The following is a 15,347-nucleotide window of genomic DNA, read 5'->3' on the forward strand; positions in this document are numbered from 1 at the left end:
TAGATATAATCATAGAGGTGGGGTTTTTGTACAACTAAGATATAATCAAATATTCAATTATTGTTTCTCGACAAATATTATAAGGAACATTTTGGATTTTTTTTTAAAAAAATAATAATATAAAAAAGGTGCAATCGCTAAAATATCCAGCAGGCAGTTATGGACATACCCATTTTTCAAGGTTTTTAAATCTTATATTTTAGAGTTAAATAGTTATACATTATCGACACATTCGAATCTTTAATCGGCTGTAATTTTTGAAAAAGTCCTCACATTAATTTATCTCCCGGCTTTAATACGGCACATTATACCAAGTCTTCGCCTACAAATTGTTTAGTTTAATTACATTGAAGGATTTTTGGCTTAGTGGTAAGGATCATGTTCCGAGATTCTTATGATTTTGGGTTCAAATTTCATTTGTGTAGATAGCAATCAGATTAGATATAAAATTTCACGGTCACATTGTATCCAAAAAAAATATTTTACATCGACGGATCTTTTTATGAGTTACACCGGGTTCTTACACAACCTTTTTTTTTTAATAAAAAAAATAGCTAAATAAAAAGTCCAGCCCAGCTTGAAAGTTGCATGCACGTTATTTGTTCATGATTTTTTTTGGTAAATGAACGATGACAAAAACTTATGTGAGATAGTCTCATGGATCGTATTTTGTGAGACAAATCTCTTATTTGGGTCATCCATGAAAAAATATTATTTTTTATGTTAATATTATTACTTTTATTATGAATATCGGTAATGTTGACACGTCTCACAGATATTCGTGAGACCGTCTCACAAGAGACCTACTCACAAATGATCTATCTTAATCGACTTATTTCTTGCAAGTTATCATTCTCAATTAATGTGACAACACCGCTACATGATTGTACATAAGCAACTTGAGAACAATTTTTCTATTTCATTTTTTGAATTATTTTTCGAGGCAACTACAATTTGAAATCTTGAACCTATACATCATCCTTATATTGGGACGCATATGTAATTGGATCAAAAGTCCATTTCGATTTTCTCAATTTTTTATATCACTCATATGATTTATAAAATTTAAGAAGTGTTTGTAACTTATCAATAAAATTGATTTTTCACTTTTCATTTTTTTTTTTTTACATCAAATTTTGCTTTTTTTTTTTTTTTTTTTTTTTTTATCAATTTGATTCAAATTCAGAAATTGTTTCATGCTAATTTTGATTCTTAAAAAATGATTATGATTCAAATTTTCATTCTATTTCTTCGTTTTAAAATTTTACGGTTTGACAGAAAGAGAAAATTGATATTTTGGCTCGTCCTATTGGTAATTTAGTCAGGCATATGGCGCGCAAGTGAAGCGATTAGAACCTAACAAAATACTGAATTTTCTAAATTTGGAGAATTTTTTTTAGAGTACAAGTACTACAAATATATAATGTAATTGTTCATACTACTAACAAGACTTGAGCATGGACCTTAGACAGAGACTTGCTTATGTCCGATGAAGAAAGTGCAAATAAACAACTAAACTTAACTAAATAATTTTTTTTAATAAAATTATCCGTAATCAGCGAAACTCGAACTTGAGACCTACAAATTTTATGACCATTGAGCCAATGCCTCATCGATAAAATTGGAAATTTAAGAAAAATAAAATAAAAAAAAGAAGAAAAATTCGGTAGATGGCCCTCCAAAAATTTCAATTTCCTGTGATTTTTATTTTATTTGATTTCATTTGTAAATATAGTTCTTTCCATTAGGATAATTCATTCAGTATTTATATCAACGATTAGGTTAAGCCTGAATTTTAACAATAACAACGGTTGAATTAGCAATCTATCGACAAAAATAAAAAAAACATATATATCAAATTTCTACTTGATGGAAAACTAGCATATATAAAGGACAAAATTAAATGCTGCCAGAACACTATTTCCTCGTGAATAGAATGTGTTATTTTAAATTTGTTAGAAATCCATTATGTGTCTTCAATTTTGTATCTAAAACCCCATTAAAAATATAATAAGTTGGTAACATTTTTTTTTAATTCTTAACCTTAAAAAACCTCGTTAGAAAATCCTTATCGTGTTACTAAAGAGTGTTTGTGAGAACGGCTAGAAAACACTTCACTTCTAGCTGACTGGAAGTGTTTTAAAGAGTTTGTGAACACTAGTTTCTGTTTCAACTTTTATAATTTTTAATCCAAAGCTAGAAGCAAGTTTATGATATTTTTTATATTTTTATATATATTTTTTAATAATTTAAAGTTACAATTTGATATTTGTATCCTTAAAAAATTTATTACATTCTACTATTGCTCTCAATTTTTATAAATATTTATGGAGATTTGTAAAATATTTAAATTTTATTTATATATGAGTTTTTAAGAGTTCGAATTGAATTCATAAAATTTCAATCATATTTTATTACAAACATTAATTTTTTAAAATATATAATGCATTTTTATAAAATTTTCATTTCCATTTCCATTAATCTTTTTAAATATTGTGCATTTATACNTAAACGTTATATATGTTAAAAATATCGTTGTCATTTTATTAAAATAAAAGTTTTTTATGATGCACGTGATTTCTAAATAAATGCACATAAAATTAAAGCAAAATAAAAGTTTCTGGAGGTAATAAATAATATTTAAATGCAATTAAAAATAGTTATATATTTTCTTCCTCGAATAAAATTTTCATTTATCTTTTTTGTTAGAAAAATCTTGAAAAAAAATCGAGTAAGCTTACATATATTCATATATATTCTGATATACACACATTTTATTGCACTCAAAATACTATTGTCTTCTTTGAAATATTAATTATTGGAGTAGGTCTCTTGTGAGACGGTCTCACGAATCTTTATCTGTGAGACGGGTCAACCCTACCAATATTCACGATAAAAACAATACTTTTAACATAAAAAATAATAATTTTTCATAGATGACCCAAATAAGAGATCCGTCCTACAAAATACGACCCGTGAGACCGTCTCACACAAGTTTTTGCCTAATTCTTGATACAAACTCATGTATATTACTTCATTTTAAAAGCGAGTATATCACAAAATATTTGTGAATAAGAGACCTTTAGCTACAAAATCAATAACACATGAGTTTTGACTATAATTAAGAGAAAATATATAGTTAATCGATTTTTCGATCAACTAAAATTTCAAAAAAAATATATAATTTTTGAACATATTAAAGTTCCAATTTAAACTAGTAGATATATTGTTTACTTTTAAACTCTACTAGTAGTTAATAAATATATACCTAAGATGGATCAGATATTCAACCCACACAAAGCTTGATATCAATCATTCATTCTGTTTTCTTCGTTCATATCTTCTACCCCAAAACTTTCTTCTGTGCGTTGTGCATCAGCTAGAAAACGAAAATTCTTGGAAGAGTCAATGAGCATGAAAAAATTTCGCAAAGGGAGCAAAATCGTGAGATACATGAAAGCTCCCGCCAGGATTCTGGCCCGGGCCCGAGATTTGTACGTCAACAGCATGATGCGCTGCGCTGGGAACGTGGGACAGAGCAGCGCCATTGGCTGCTCGGCCCCCCAATTCTCCAGCCTGCCCAGAAGCTTCAGCGTTAACTCATCGTATTCAACCGCCTCGGAAGAGGATCCGAAGGAGCTCATTCGGGTCGCCTCCACTCGCAGCCTCAGCGGGAAGATAGAGTCGGAGCTTCTCCGGGTGAAGAGGCCTTCGACGCTTCGCGTCGGCGGAGGCGTGACGGTTGTTCCCCGGAGCCACACGGTGGCTATTGGGAGGATCGACGAAGACAAGCCGTGTGAATTCGGGGTTAACGAGGTGGATTCTGTTCCGAGGAGTAGAAGTTACGCAGGTTGGTGGGGAAGAGGTAAACCGTGGTGAATTTCATAGTTTCAGGCCCTTCAATTACGAAACTCACTGGGTCAGTGTCGTATTTTCACGAAGTTTGAGGATAATGATTTTGTATCTTTTGAAAAAACTCAATGAACATGTGACTGTTGTAGTATGAATATTCGAAAATACACCAAATTTGCTTGGGGAATGATTGGTTTACCAACTACAATTGTGCGTGGGTGTCGCAGTGAAAAGTAATAAGGTTGCCCATCTTTTATTTCGAATGTTTACTAATTTTGCAATTTATTTTTTGCGAAAATACGTCGACCAATTTTCGAATGGGAAAATCAACCTGTCCAAAGAAGTTATTGCCGGTGGGTGCACCAACTATGGAAGGAAAATGTCATTCTTCCCATGCGAAGAAAATATTAACTTTTTTATTAACTATATATTTATATTTTATTTTTTCATGGAAATTTATTAAAATATTTTACCCTTCAAACTCGTATAGTTTTTTTTTTTTTTAATGAAAATGCTTCATGTAAATAAAGTTTGTTACAAATACACTGGACATACCTAAAAGAAAGTGGTTAAACTAACCTGCGATGTCAACTAAATGACCAAATTCAAAATTTACAATATAATACATAAAATAAAAACGTAGCTGTAAATAACTATTACAACATGTCATACTTCTTACAAAAAGTGATTAGTTCGTTATGGTGGTTAATTAGCAAGATTGTTAGATGAATTTTTTTTAATGACATGAGAACCGTATTGGGTAAACCTTTGACTAATACAATAACCTGCAACTCATGCCAATGTAAATCGTATTGAACAAGTTATATACGACAGGTCGTCCGAGAAAGTGTTGTTAGTGGGAATCAAACTCACGATCAAATATCAAACTCTTATTTACTCTACTGTCTCACACACTTGAGAGCTTGTTTATTTATTTGTTATCAATGTAAAACACACCAACATCAAACTCTTATTTACTCTACTGTCTCACACACTTGAGAGCTTGTTTATTTATTTGTTATCAATGTAAAACACACCAACGTGTGCATATTTTGTATTTTTCAATTTTCCATTTCAATTCAGGTCATGATCTTCTTGGGGGCGAACTTTTTTATTTGTTATCAGTATAAAACACCGCATCATTTGTATTTTTCAGTGTTTCGCTTCAATACAAATCATAATCTTTATTCTCTTTTGCATGCGAACTTAATATGATATCAGAGAGATCTTAATATGATATCAGAGAGCATGATGTTTGCATAAATTTCTTTTCTTTGGAGAACGGGATTTAAGATCCCAGATATGGCTGCAATGTTATTACTTCGAATCGATGCAGGGGCAGCAATGTTGTGAGCGTTTTTCTATCGCACGGAGGGGTACGCTTGCTCACCGAATTGGGCTTATTCTATTGCCTTCCGGTTCGCGGAACTTACCGCGGATATGGTTCTGTGACAGCTTGCTTCGTAGAAGATAGAAACCAAATTTGAATACCCCATATTTCTGATATGTTTAGAAATCTTTTTAGCGAATATAGCCAACACAATCCATAATAATAAGCACACAGTCGTAGGACTTCCCATCTCACGGGGCAGACTAGGTTTGGGACAGACAGGTATTCCATAATTTTGGAAGACTAAAAACTCAAATTTTGAAGGAAAAAAAAAAGACCCCAATTCACCAAAGTAAAATTCAATTCAGTAAAGTGGGATGCCATACTATAATATGTGTTTTATGTATTTTTCTTGGAGGAATGCATTTCCATCTTTATTTAATTTTCAGCATCCCTGCAAGTCGCGCCACCTGAGATATACGAGCCCTGCACGGTAATGTGTGTAAGCTCCTGCAACGACGAGTACATGAAACAGCTGATGGCTATGTCCAGCAATGTCAAATTTTCCAGGCATCCATCTCTCTGGAACTCTTGTTGCATAAACAAGAGCTCCAAGACCATAAAGGGACCCCATCAAGATTTCATATCCTGTCGTGTGGAGCGCCACAGGATGGTTCCAAAATAAGATAAGTTTGTGCAGAATTGGTGCCACGCCAGACAAGCCCATTGCAAGGAATAACAAGGCTCGAAACTTGCGGTATTCGGGATTTTGAAACACTGGCAGGAGAGAGACTAAGATTGTACCGATTCCTAGCAGGGTAATGAATCCCATATAGAGATTGCAGAAGAGTGGATAGCACATAAAAGAGTAGTAGACAGGAGGATAAAACGAGGTAGAAATGAGGGCAGCGATTCCTGCATAATCGAGTCTAAGCATAATGTAGGATACACGCTTGGAGTGGCAAGAAATTAAGTGGCAAGTGCTGCTAGCCAACAAGCAAAACATGGCTCCACCCAAGAAAGCAAAAAACGGCCACCGGGTGATTGGACGGACCATCAATGGTGCTATTATGTTCGCCAGGTCTTCCTTCATGCTACGCTGCAAAAAAAAAAAAAATTTGAGCCAGGGAAAATCGCATCAACAAGTGATAGAAATGTTCTGTTGCCTGAAATTAACGGCAATTGAAACTACATTGGTAATCTGCAGGTATGGTTGTATACAACGACACCTCAATCAAACTGGAAAAAAGAGTAAACTATGAGGAGAAAACTAAATAAATTGTAATAACCAACTTTTATAGCGTGTACTTGCTTTACAAAACCAAAATCAAGAGTTTTAAAACCTTATATTATCATAAAAATCCATTGTTTTCGTCTTCTCAAGAAATTTCCCATTGTAATCAAAGTTACTAATGCCGAGGAATTGAAATGCATAATAAATACTTTAATCCAAATGAAAAAAATCAAAAGTACCAGAACACAAACATCGGTATGGTTGACGTGTGAAAAACGTTCAGGCAAACAGTTAGAGAGTACTTCCATAACATGCCAGTCACGCATGTGTCGCAAAGACGGAAGACAAGTTGCAAGTTCTGCTCTCAATTTTTGGAGATCCGCTTTTCTCAGCACGCTTGGCAAATTTTGTAGTGTGGGAATGTCTACCACAGCCGGAATCTTCATCGCTGTATAAATGGTCAGAGAGAGGAACAAGAAGAAGCCTATCAAATGCCTGCAGAAAAATAAAACCATGAATCAAGGTTGGAAAATTCCATATGATACGATACGATACAGTACAAGCATCGACAGAAAAGTAGAGACAGGTGATTCACAAAAGACACCTGGTAACGATGTAAAGTTCCCATAGTATCACATAGTCAAGAAACAACACACAATACGGATTGATAGAATTATGATGCCATATCCTTATATTATTGTGCTTATCTATGAAACATGCTACTCGAAAGATAGTCCAAATCCTAAGATTGCTCATCGCATTGAGCCATTGTTTGTGCCATACAAATCATCAAGCCATTAGTTTGTGGTCTACAAATTTGAAAAAACGGCATCACAGATCAGTTCAATAAACCAAAAAAGGTGCAAAAACTGCTACAACAAAAAAATAGCACCATTTTAGCAAGAAATCTCTTCAGGACCCACACTTGTTTACTATCATGTATCATCAACCTCAAAATCTACGTACAACATGATGCTAAAAGGCCAATCTCAGCTCTCAAAGAAACCTCAAAATCTAAGAACAACATGATGCTAAAAGGCCAATCTCAGATCTCAAAGAAAGCATCTGCACCCGATGAATCAGATGGGGATCTCTTGCATCATTTTCTGGGTAGTGCTAATGTCAAAGCATGCGAAGAGCTTCAAATTCAAGATTCAGAAGGTAAGTGTTTTCTAGACCACCTTAATGATCCACTCACACTTTTCTCTACTCCTCTTCACTTATTATGATATTAAATATTGAACAAGAAACTAATCCTTACCTAAGAAAGCTCTTGATAAAGTTCAAGAACATCATTAAAAATTAGCAAACTAGCATAACCACATATACAGAAGTATCAACACACAAACCCATACTTTTTGAGAAAATATAATACCAGATGTAACAACAGAAGCTAAGGCAAAATACTTACGTCCAAACATTAAGGGTCTCATTGTGAATAGTAAAAACACTGAGCAAGACCTGCCTCAAAGGCCATTCAGACCTGTAATGACCAAGAATATACTCATTGTCCTTCAAATATCCAGGCAGTGAGTGGTACTCCACCAATTGATACTTCACTTTCTTCCACAATCTCGTTCCTTTCCCTTCCTTGGGTGAAGAAATAACCCTTTGATTCTCATTTAATTCACCACCAGATTTCACCTCTTCAAAATTTGCTTGATTCTTGCCCATTTCTTGAATCGACCCAATAATCCAAACACAATAAAAGTATAAAATTACAATTAATAATATTATCAAAATTATAAACAATCGGAAACTCTGATGGGATATCAAATTGGAAATAAAAAAATATGCTAAAAAGTAAATTTCTTTTTGTCCATTGATCCGTTATTATACCCCTTGTTCAAATTAACTCATATGGGTGAAAGGTACCTGTAATAGAAGAGGAACACCACCCACGAGGAGAGACCAAGAAATCTGATCTTTCAAAAGAAAATTCAAATTTCCGTATTTATCTATATCGCTTGAAGAAATCGTTTCAATAGATTTTTCAGGCGAATATAAGAATAATAGAACAGGAGATATAGGTCAAGAAATTATGAAAGAAATTGGGAAAAATCCCCATCAAACCGTAAAAAATACTGTAAGAACAGTAAATGCATTATAAATTTTCACCTCCATCTGTTTCAAATTTTCTTTAGAGCATAGAAAAATTAACAAAAATCTGCCGATGAAAAAGAGGCGCACGCAGATGGATAAAAGAAGATGCTTCGGGATGATGCGGAAATGAAAGTGAAGGAAACGGCGCCATCTTGATTTATATATATAATAATCAAACGTACGTGTTGTATAATTATTTTAAATTTGATAAAATAATATTAAATAATTGACATAAAATTATTTTCAANGTTGAAAATTAATTTGAATTGTCTTGTACTAATAGTTAAATCAATACTTAAGGATTGGATTAGCTTATGGATTTGCCTCCATCTAGTTTGTGGAGATATTTTTTATTAGAACATGAAAATGGATATTACCGAGCTCGTCTGCACTCCAAATATGAATCATATCATATCGATTCGAACAACTATAAATCTTTGAGACAATCATATATGAAACATACTCAATAATCTATGGTATAATATAAATCAAAAGAAGATTGGAAAACTTCTAATATGCCCTTCATTTCCTTCTATCATAACTAAGTGGCAAATATGTGATTTATTATTAATCGATTTAATCTATTGATATTTTGTTGAATAATGCTTAGGTTTTTTGACAGAGAAATTTATTCCGAATGTTCGAGTACGCAACTTGAGACAAAAAGAAAAAGGTGTATGACATGACAAATATCTCTAGTTTTTATTATTATTTATAAAATGTGTGATATCATGATTTGTATTGTGACGTCTTCTTCATTTTGTTGATTTTTTAAAATTATAAATATAGAAATTAAATATTATATTATATTCAAGTTAATCAATTGAGTGGAAAATTTATTGTCGACAATAGAAAATTGTAGTAGTTTGATAAAATTTGTTATACGATGTAATTTTGAACAATAGCTTTAAAACAAAATATTTAAAGTGGCATGGCCTAAGAATTAAAAATTAGAATTAAGAATATCTAATTGGTCAAATTGTTTGATGTTATATTTCGCAGTTTTTGAGTTAATACGACTCGTTTTTTAAGTTAGAATATCAAAGTCTTAAAAATTAAAAATTGAATCAAACTTTTTTGTTAAAAAGACAAATTAATTAAATAATTTAAAATTATATCAGGAGTTTACGGGGGAATTCAATCTAAATTTTACACCTTCTATAAAAGTATAAAAGTTTAGTGATACTAATTGCAAACATTTTTTAAGGTTTAAAAAGTTACGTGTTATTCAAATTTAACTTTTAAAAACTCTATAAAAGCCTATAATTATTCAAAAAATCAATAGATTTTTAATGACAACATAAAATTCTATAAAGTTCACGAATTAAAGCCTAAGTTGTATTTCTATAAAATGTCAAAAAATATATTTGAATCAACGTAAACATTTGGATGAATATTTAGTTAGAAAATATCTCAAACTCACATATCAACTTCATTTCAGTTAAAAATAATGTTTATATATCATTAATTAATGAATTCTTTTCTCCTCCCTTATCTTTTTCTTTAAAATTTTTACCAACGTTTTTTTAAGTCTGACAATAGTTTAAAATCTAAATTAAGAACATTTTTCATTTTAATTTTCGATTTGGGATCACTAAACCTCGTAAAAATTTATTAAACTACATAACAAAGTAAAATTATGATATTTTACTGGCTCATAAAATGAAAATAATAATAATTTCTAATAAGTAATTGTTTTTATTAATTATTATATAACATTTCATGTTTAATTTTTTATATAATTTTAGTTAATTTCATGTTTAATTATTTTATAACATTTCATGTATCTTAATTTTGATTTTAACTCAAAATTCATAGTGAATAAAAAATTTGTTCACTTGAATGTGCATATATATTGTGAGTGATTGATTGATATATTGATATATTTTTAAAAATTTTAAATACACATACACATATAATTATAATAAATTAAAAATATTAAAATTTTATAAAGTTACATTGATTGCAAATATTTTAACATATTTAATTTCTATTTTCAAGTACAAATAATTGTTTTGTTTATTTTTTGTTAGATATATTATAATAAAAAAATTGATATATTTTTTGAATTTTTTTTTACTAAAAATGAATGAAATTATTTTAAGTTTGATTATTTATTAATATCGAAAATCATTGTACTATTTTTTAGAAATATTAATTAATTAAATAAATATGTTGAAACGATGGAGTTTAATTACAATAAGGTTACTATTGACTTATTTATCGTATTTCGTAAATTAAATCAATAAAAAAATATTATATTTATAGATAAAAATATTTTAAATAAAAAATTAATCATATGAATCTGTTACTTTAAATTAAAAATTTTTAAAAAAATCATAATCATATATCATAAAATTCTATGAAAAATTCATATAAATCAATAAAGATCCTATAAAATAGATGTACAAAATTTTGTGAAAATTTTAATTTAAAATAAATAAATAATTTTTTTACAAAATATGTTATTTTAAAAAGTCAACAAATATCTGCTGTTTAGGGAATAAAGGTGGGTATACGCTGATGTAAGAAATTTCAAGCAGGGAAATCAATATTTGGCACTTCGATAGATTGGCTTTACACACCTCCACGAGTCTCCGCCTCCGCCTCCGCCGCAAGTACCACGGCCATTACCGATAGTTATTAACTTCCGAAGGGTTCTTTAAATCAATGGCTGCTTCATCTCCACCCGTTCGCACTCCGTTCCAGAACCAACGCCACGGCCAGGAATCAAATTTCTCTTCAACCCCTGTTGGGTGGCCTAAAGGCGACAAAAATCAGCTAACAAAAAGGTATTTTGGGATTCAGTCGGTAAATATGCCTTCTTTGCAGAGTATTGGTTGTGGAAAGAAGAGCAATGTGTCACGAGAAGCGGATAAAAGTGAAATTGAAGCGTGTAGCGCTGTTAAAGATGAGCTTTTGTTCGGTTCTTTCGCGAGGCATGGCCGTATTTTTTGGCTCATAGAGGCAGCACTTTCGTCGTTGTTGTTTCTGCTGAAATAATTGATAGCCCTCATCTGGATCATATTCTCATGGTACTTTTTTTTCTCTTTCTTTGATTTGATCACTTACTTTGAACAGATATCTGTGCTGTATATATCAGCAGGAGTTTGAAACAAGAAATTTATTAATCCTTTTTTTTTTTGTGGCGTTTTCTTATTTTTTTAATGGTCCGGAATCGAATCTATGTTTACAAATTATCATAGTTGCTTGGTGTTGTGCAGGATATCTCTCTCCTTCATGGGCTGGGAATCAAATTCGTTCTTGTTCATGGGAAGCATGTTAAAATCGACAGGCTTCTCGCCGAGAGAGGTATCAAAATTATCTCATTTTTGTTATGTTTCATTTACATGCAGATGATTGGAATTCTGTATTTGGTGAGCTGCTGTGTCTTGATATACCTTTATTATATATATATATATATAGTCCCGTTTATCATTTTCGTGTGTATAGTTTTTCTTTCATATAGTGTTAATTGCCGTGCACTGTGTGCCAGGGTCCGAACCAAAGTACGTTGGCAGCTATAGAGTTACTGATCCTGATTCTCTTAGAGCGGCAATGGATGCTGCAGGAAGGATTCATATTCTGATTGAAGCGAAGCTGTCACCTGGACCTTCATTAAGTGGCGTTCGACGGCATGGAGATAATAGCGGTTGCATAATGGTGTCTCCGTTTCCAGCAGTAATTTTCTTGCAGCTAAGGTTAGAATTCTGGCATTCCGAAGTCTGGCTTGTATTATCTTTAGAATGCATATGATTGAATAATATTTCATGGATACGTTTGGTGTTCAGCTTGTTATTTCCTCGTTATCATTCTTCATTTTGCAGAGAAGGGGAGTGTTTGAGGGTATTGATTACATGTCCACTGGTGAAGTTAAGAAAATAGACGTTGCTCGCATGCAGGAGAAGCTTGATCAGGATTGTATTGTAATTTTAAGCAATATCGGTTACTCGAGTTCTGGGGAAGTGTTAAATTGCAAGTGTGGTATATGGATTTTGATAGGTATTTTCGTTACTACGTGCAGGATGTGTGTAGTCTCTAATATCCTTTGTATGAGTTTTCAAAATTCTATGACTGTTGAAGCAAAATATGGGTGAACATGATGAAATGGTTCCGACTTGAGATTCTTTTGGTTATCAAATTATGAATTTTATCTTCATGGAAGATGAAATATATATCTTCATTAAGTTCTTTTTCCCATAATTCATGCATGAGTATCGTTGCTTGCGAAACGTCAAAATACGACTTCTGGTTAGCCACTTCACAAGAGTTGTAGCTTTTGATGGACATAGTTTATTATATGGTATTAACGTTGTCAAGGATTTAAACTTCAAGTTGATATTGGATGCTTAATTTTTGGATCTTTGTACGAATAAATATATTCTGCTTTCCCGCAATGCAGCACTTACGAGGTTGCTACAGCATGTGCCTTGGCTCTTGGTGCGGAGAAACTAATTTGCATCATTGATGGGCCAATCTTGGATGAGACTGGAAGACTTATTCGGTTTTTATCCCTTCAAGCCGCGGATGTGTTGATTCGGGAAAGAGCTAAACAAAGTGAGACAGCTGCTAAATATGTAAAAGCTGTTGCTCAAGATGATATTCCTTCTGTTGCGTATGAGAATTCAGATTACTCATTCCCCCTTCCAAAAGGGAAGGCTTTTAGTCCCCCTCCCAAATTTCAAAATGGTGTTGGCTTTGACAACGGGAGCGGATTTTGGTCCAGTGAACAAGGTTTCGCTATTGGAGGTCAAGAAAGACTGAGTCGATTAAATGGTTACCTTTTGGAATTAACTGCTGCAGCTTTTGTTTGCAGAGTAAGACTTCATGATTTTATGACAATCTTCTTTTACTCATCTCTAATTATATTATTCTATATTTGTTCTTCTATATGTTATTAGGGTGGTGTCCAGAGAGTTCATCTACTGGATGGTACTGTTGGCGGTGTTCTACTAAAAGAACTGTTTCAAAGAGATGGTGTTGGTACAATGGTGGCTAGGTATGTACGTTACTTTAGCAGATGAATGCAAATCATTCTCATGTGGTATGTTTGTGCTTTACCAGATGCTCATTTTACACATCAAAACTGGAAACCAGATTCCCAATTCGCCGCATATTTAAAATTTTTCAGCCTGTTCAGCACAACACGGGGGGCCCTCTTGCAATTTACCCCATGGGTGTGTGTAGAACTGCAAATTTTATTGCTCAAAAAAGAAAAATAGAATTGCAAATTGTAGTTTAAAGGGGTCTTGAACTTGAGCTTGAGGCGGCTCATTATCATATGTTCGTGGTGTTTATTACTAATAATGACTATTTGGTATTGTTGAGCTATGATTTTTCTACTAACATATTATTAATGTTGCATTTATTTGTCAGCGATCTGTATGAAGGGATGAGAATGGCTAGGATTACGGACCTCGAAGGAATCAAACAGCTTTTGCTACCTTTAGAGGAGTCTGGCACATTGATAAAGAGAACTCAGGAAGAGGTTAATAACTTTGACTTGTACGTTCATTTGACCTGAATTACGTGTTTGATCTTCAGTCTATTTGCTTATCATTTCCTTCAACTTCAGCTACTCGAAGCATTGGATTCATTCACTGTTTTGGAAAGGGATGGCCATATAATAGCCTGTGCAGCTCTTTTCCCTTTCTCTGAAGAGAAGTGCGGAGAGGTAGCTGCTATAGCAGTTTCTCCTGAATGTCGCGGCCAAGGACAAGGAGACAAATTGCTTGGTATATGATATAACATCTTTTATTCAATTTCTTGAGTTGTTTTTTGTTTTTGTGGAAATTATGATTAGATATTTAAGACACGCATTGTCACGCTTTTTGTTCATGAATTAGTCTCAAGCTAGTTCGTTTCCCATTAGCCCCATTCCATGTATTTCCTATCTATTTAGAGTTGTATCACATGTTTCCGTTATTTTGTTTTTCAACAGACTATATTGAGAAAAAGGCGTCCTCTCTTGGGCTGCAAATGCTTTTTCTGCTAACAACACGAACAGCAGATTGGTATGGACTCGTGAATATAATAATTCTATTTCTTGAATGAAACCAAAATCATAAAAATTAATTCAATAAGTAAAAAATCTAGGACTTGAAAGTTTTATTTATGTTTGTATTAGGTTTGTCAGGCGTGGGTTCTTGGAATGTTGCATTGAATCTATACCGGAGCAGAGGAGAAACAAGATCAATATATCTCGTCGATCCAAGTATTACATGAAGAATATTCGGCCTGATACAAGTGGTATTCCTCTCAATGGTTCTTTAACATGATTTCTGGTAATTTTTATTGCCCAGTCAAGAAAATTCTTAAATTTGTCATCTTTTAGGATTTCCTAATTCTTCCTTTATGAGATCAATATAGCATGTATAATGTAATTTCTGGAAGCATTAAACAAAAAAAAAAAAATACACGTGACGTCTTTTTAATCCTTAGATTAACACTTGTGATATCACACATGATAGCATAAACAAATCTCTGATATTTATTCCAAGACTAATTCAGAGTTCAGACCTATTATTAACTTTTTTTTAAAAAAATATTTCAAAATTTTACTCCAAGACCCCAACGAGGGCGGATCAAGCTTCTTACTCCTTGGATTTCGAATGCTTATACCGAAATTGATAATGGTAAAATTCTTGTTCGAGATCGGAAACTAATACATGCAAATAAATAAATGTTTACGTTTTCAACTTTAACATAAAGGGGCCCACACCTTTTGTCGAATTTTTGGATTCCACATGCCATTCGTGCGATAAACCCATATCCTTCTTCAAACATCTTCAAGACAAGATGCCTCAAGAATAAATTCATATCCTTCTC

The 15,347-nt window shown here is 32.5% G+C and overlaps 2 protein-coding genes and 1 pseudogene across 3 annotated transcripts; 2 read left to right on the forward strand and 1 right to left on the reverse strand.

Moving 5' to 3' along the window:
- Positions 1–3,408: 3,408 nt before the first annotated feature.
- LOC140958807 (uncharacterized) lies at positions 3,409–3,879 on the forward strand. Its single transcript, XM_073416375.1, has one exon. It carries the CDS (start codon positions 3,409–3,411, stop codon positions 3,877–3,879), a length of 471 nt encoding a protein of 156 aa, XP_073272476.1.
- Positions 3,880–5,323: 1,444 nt separating this feature from the next.
- Positions 5,324–8,662, reverse strand: LOC140959864 (heptahelical transmembrane protein 4). 2 transcript variants are annotated; one of them, XM_073417902.1, is made up of 4 exons: positions 8,535–8,662; positions 7,828–8,092; positions 6,656–6,911; positions 5,324–6,281 (listed from the first exon to the last, which is right to left on the reverse strand). In XM_073417902.1, the coding sequence occupies exons 2-4, from the start codon at positions 8,088–8,090 to the stop codon at positions 5,628–5,630; spliced, it is 1,173 nt and encodes a 390-aa protein (XP_073274003.1). In that variant the 5' UTR covers positions 8,091–8,092; positions 8,535–8,662; the 3' UTR covers positions 5,324–5,627. The 2 variants fall into 2 exon arrangements, with proteins under 2 accessions (XP_073274003.1, XP_073274002.1); XM_073417901.1 differs by having other exon boundaries at positions 8,292–8,662.
- A 2,386-nt stretch (positions 8,663–11,048) lies between these two features.
- On the forward strand, positions 11,049–14,932 carry LOC140960573 (probable amino-acid acetyltransferase NAGS1, chloroplastic; annotated as a pseudogene).
- The last annotated feature ends 415 nt before the right edge of the window (positions 14,933–15,347 follow it).

This window comes from Primulina huaijiensis, chromosome 15 (genome assembly GCF_012295235.1).
Source record: "Primulina huaijiensis isolate GDHJ02 chromosome 15, ASM1229523v2, whole genome shotgun sequence".
Taxonomy (NCBI): domain Eukaryota; kingdom Viridiplantae; phylum Streptophyta; class Magnoliopsida; order Lamiales; family Gesneriaceae; genus Primulina; species Primulina huaijiensis.

What these genes read in the sequence shown, in the direction of transcription:
- LOC140959864 (XM_073417902.1), bottom strand. Translation starts at nt 8,090, where the DNA reads ATGGGCAAGAATCAAGCAAATTTTGAAGAGGTGAAATCTGGTGGTGAA. An exon ending in GAGACCCTTAATGTTTGGAC is followed by an intron (nt 6,912 to 7,827) that starts GTAAGTATTTTG and finishes ATTTTTCTGCAG; the next exon opens with GCATTTGATAGGCTTCTTCT. An exon ending in ATACCGATGTTTGTGTTCTG is followed by an intron (nt 6,282 to 6,655) that starts GTACTTTTGATT and finishes TTTTTTTTGCAG; the next exon opens with CGTAGCATGAAGGAAGACCT.
- LOC140958807 (XM_073416375.1), top strand. Translation starts at nt 3,409, where the DNA reads ATGAGCATGAAAAAATTTCGCAAAGGGAGCAAAATCGTGAGATACATG.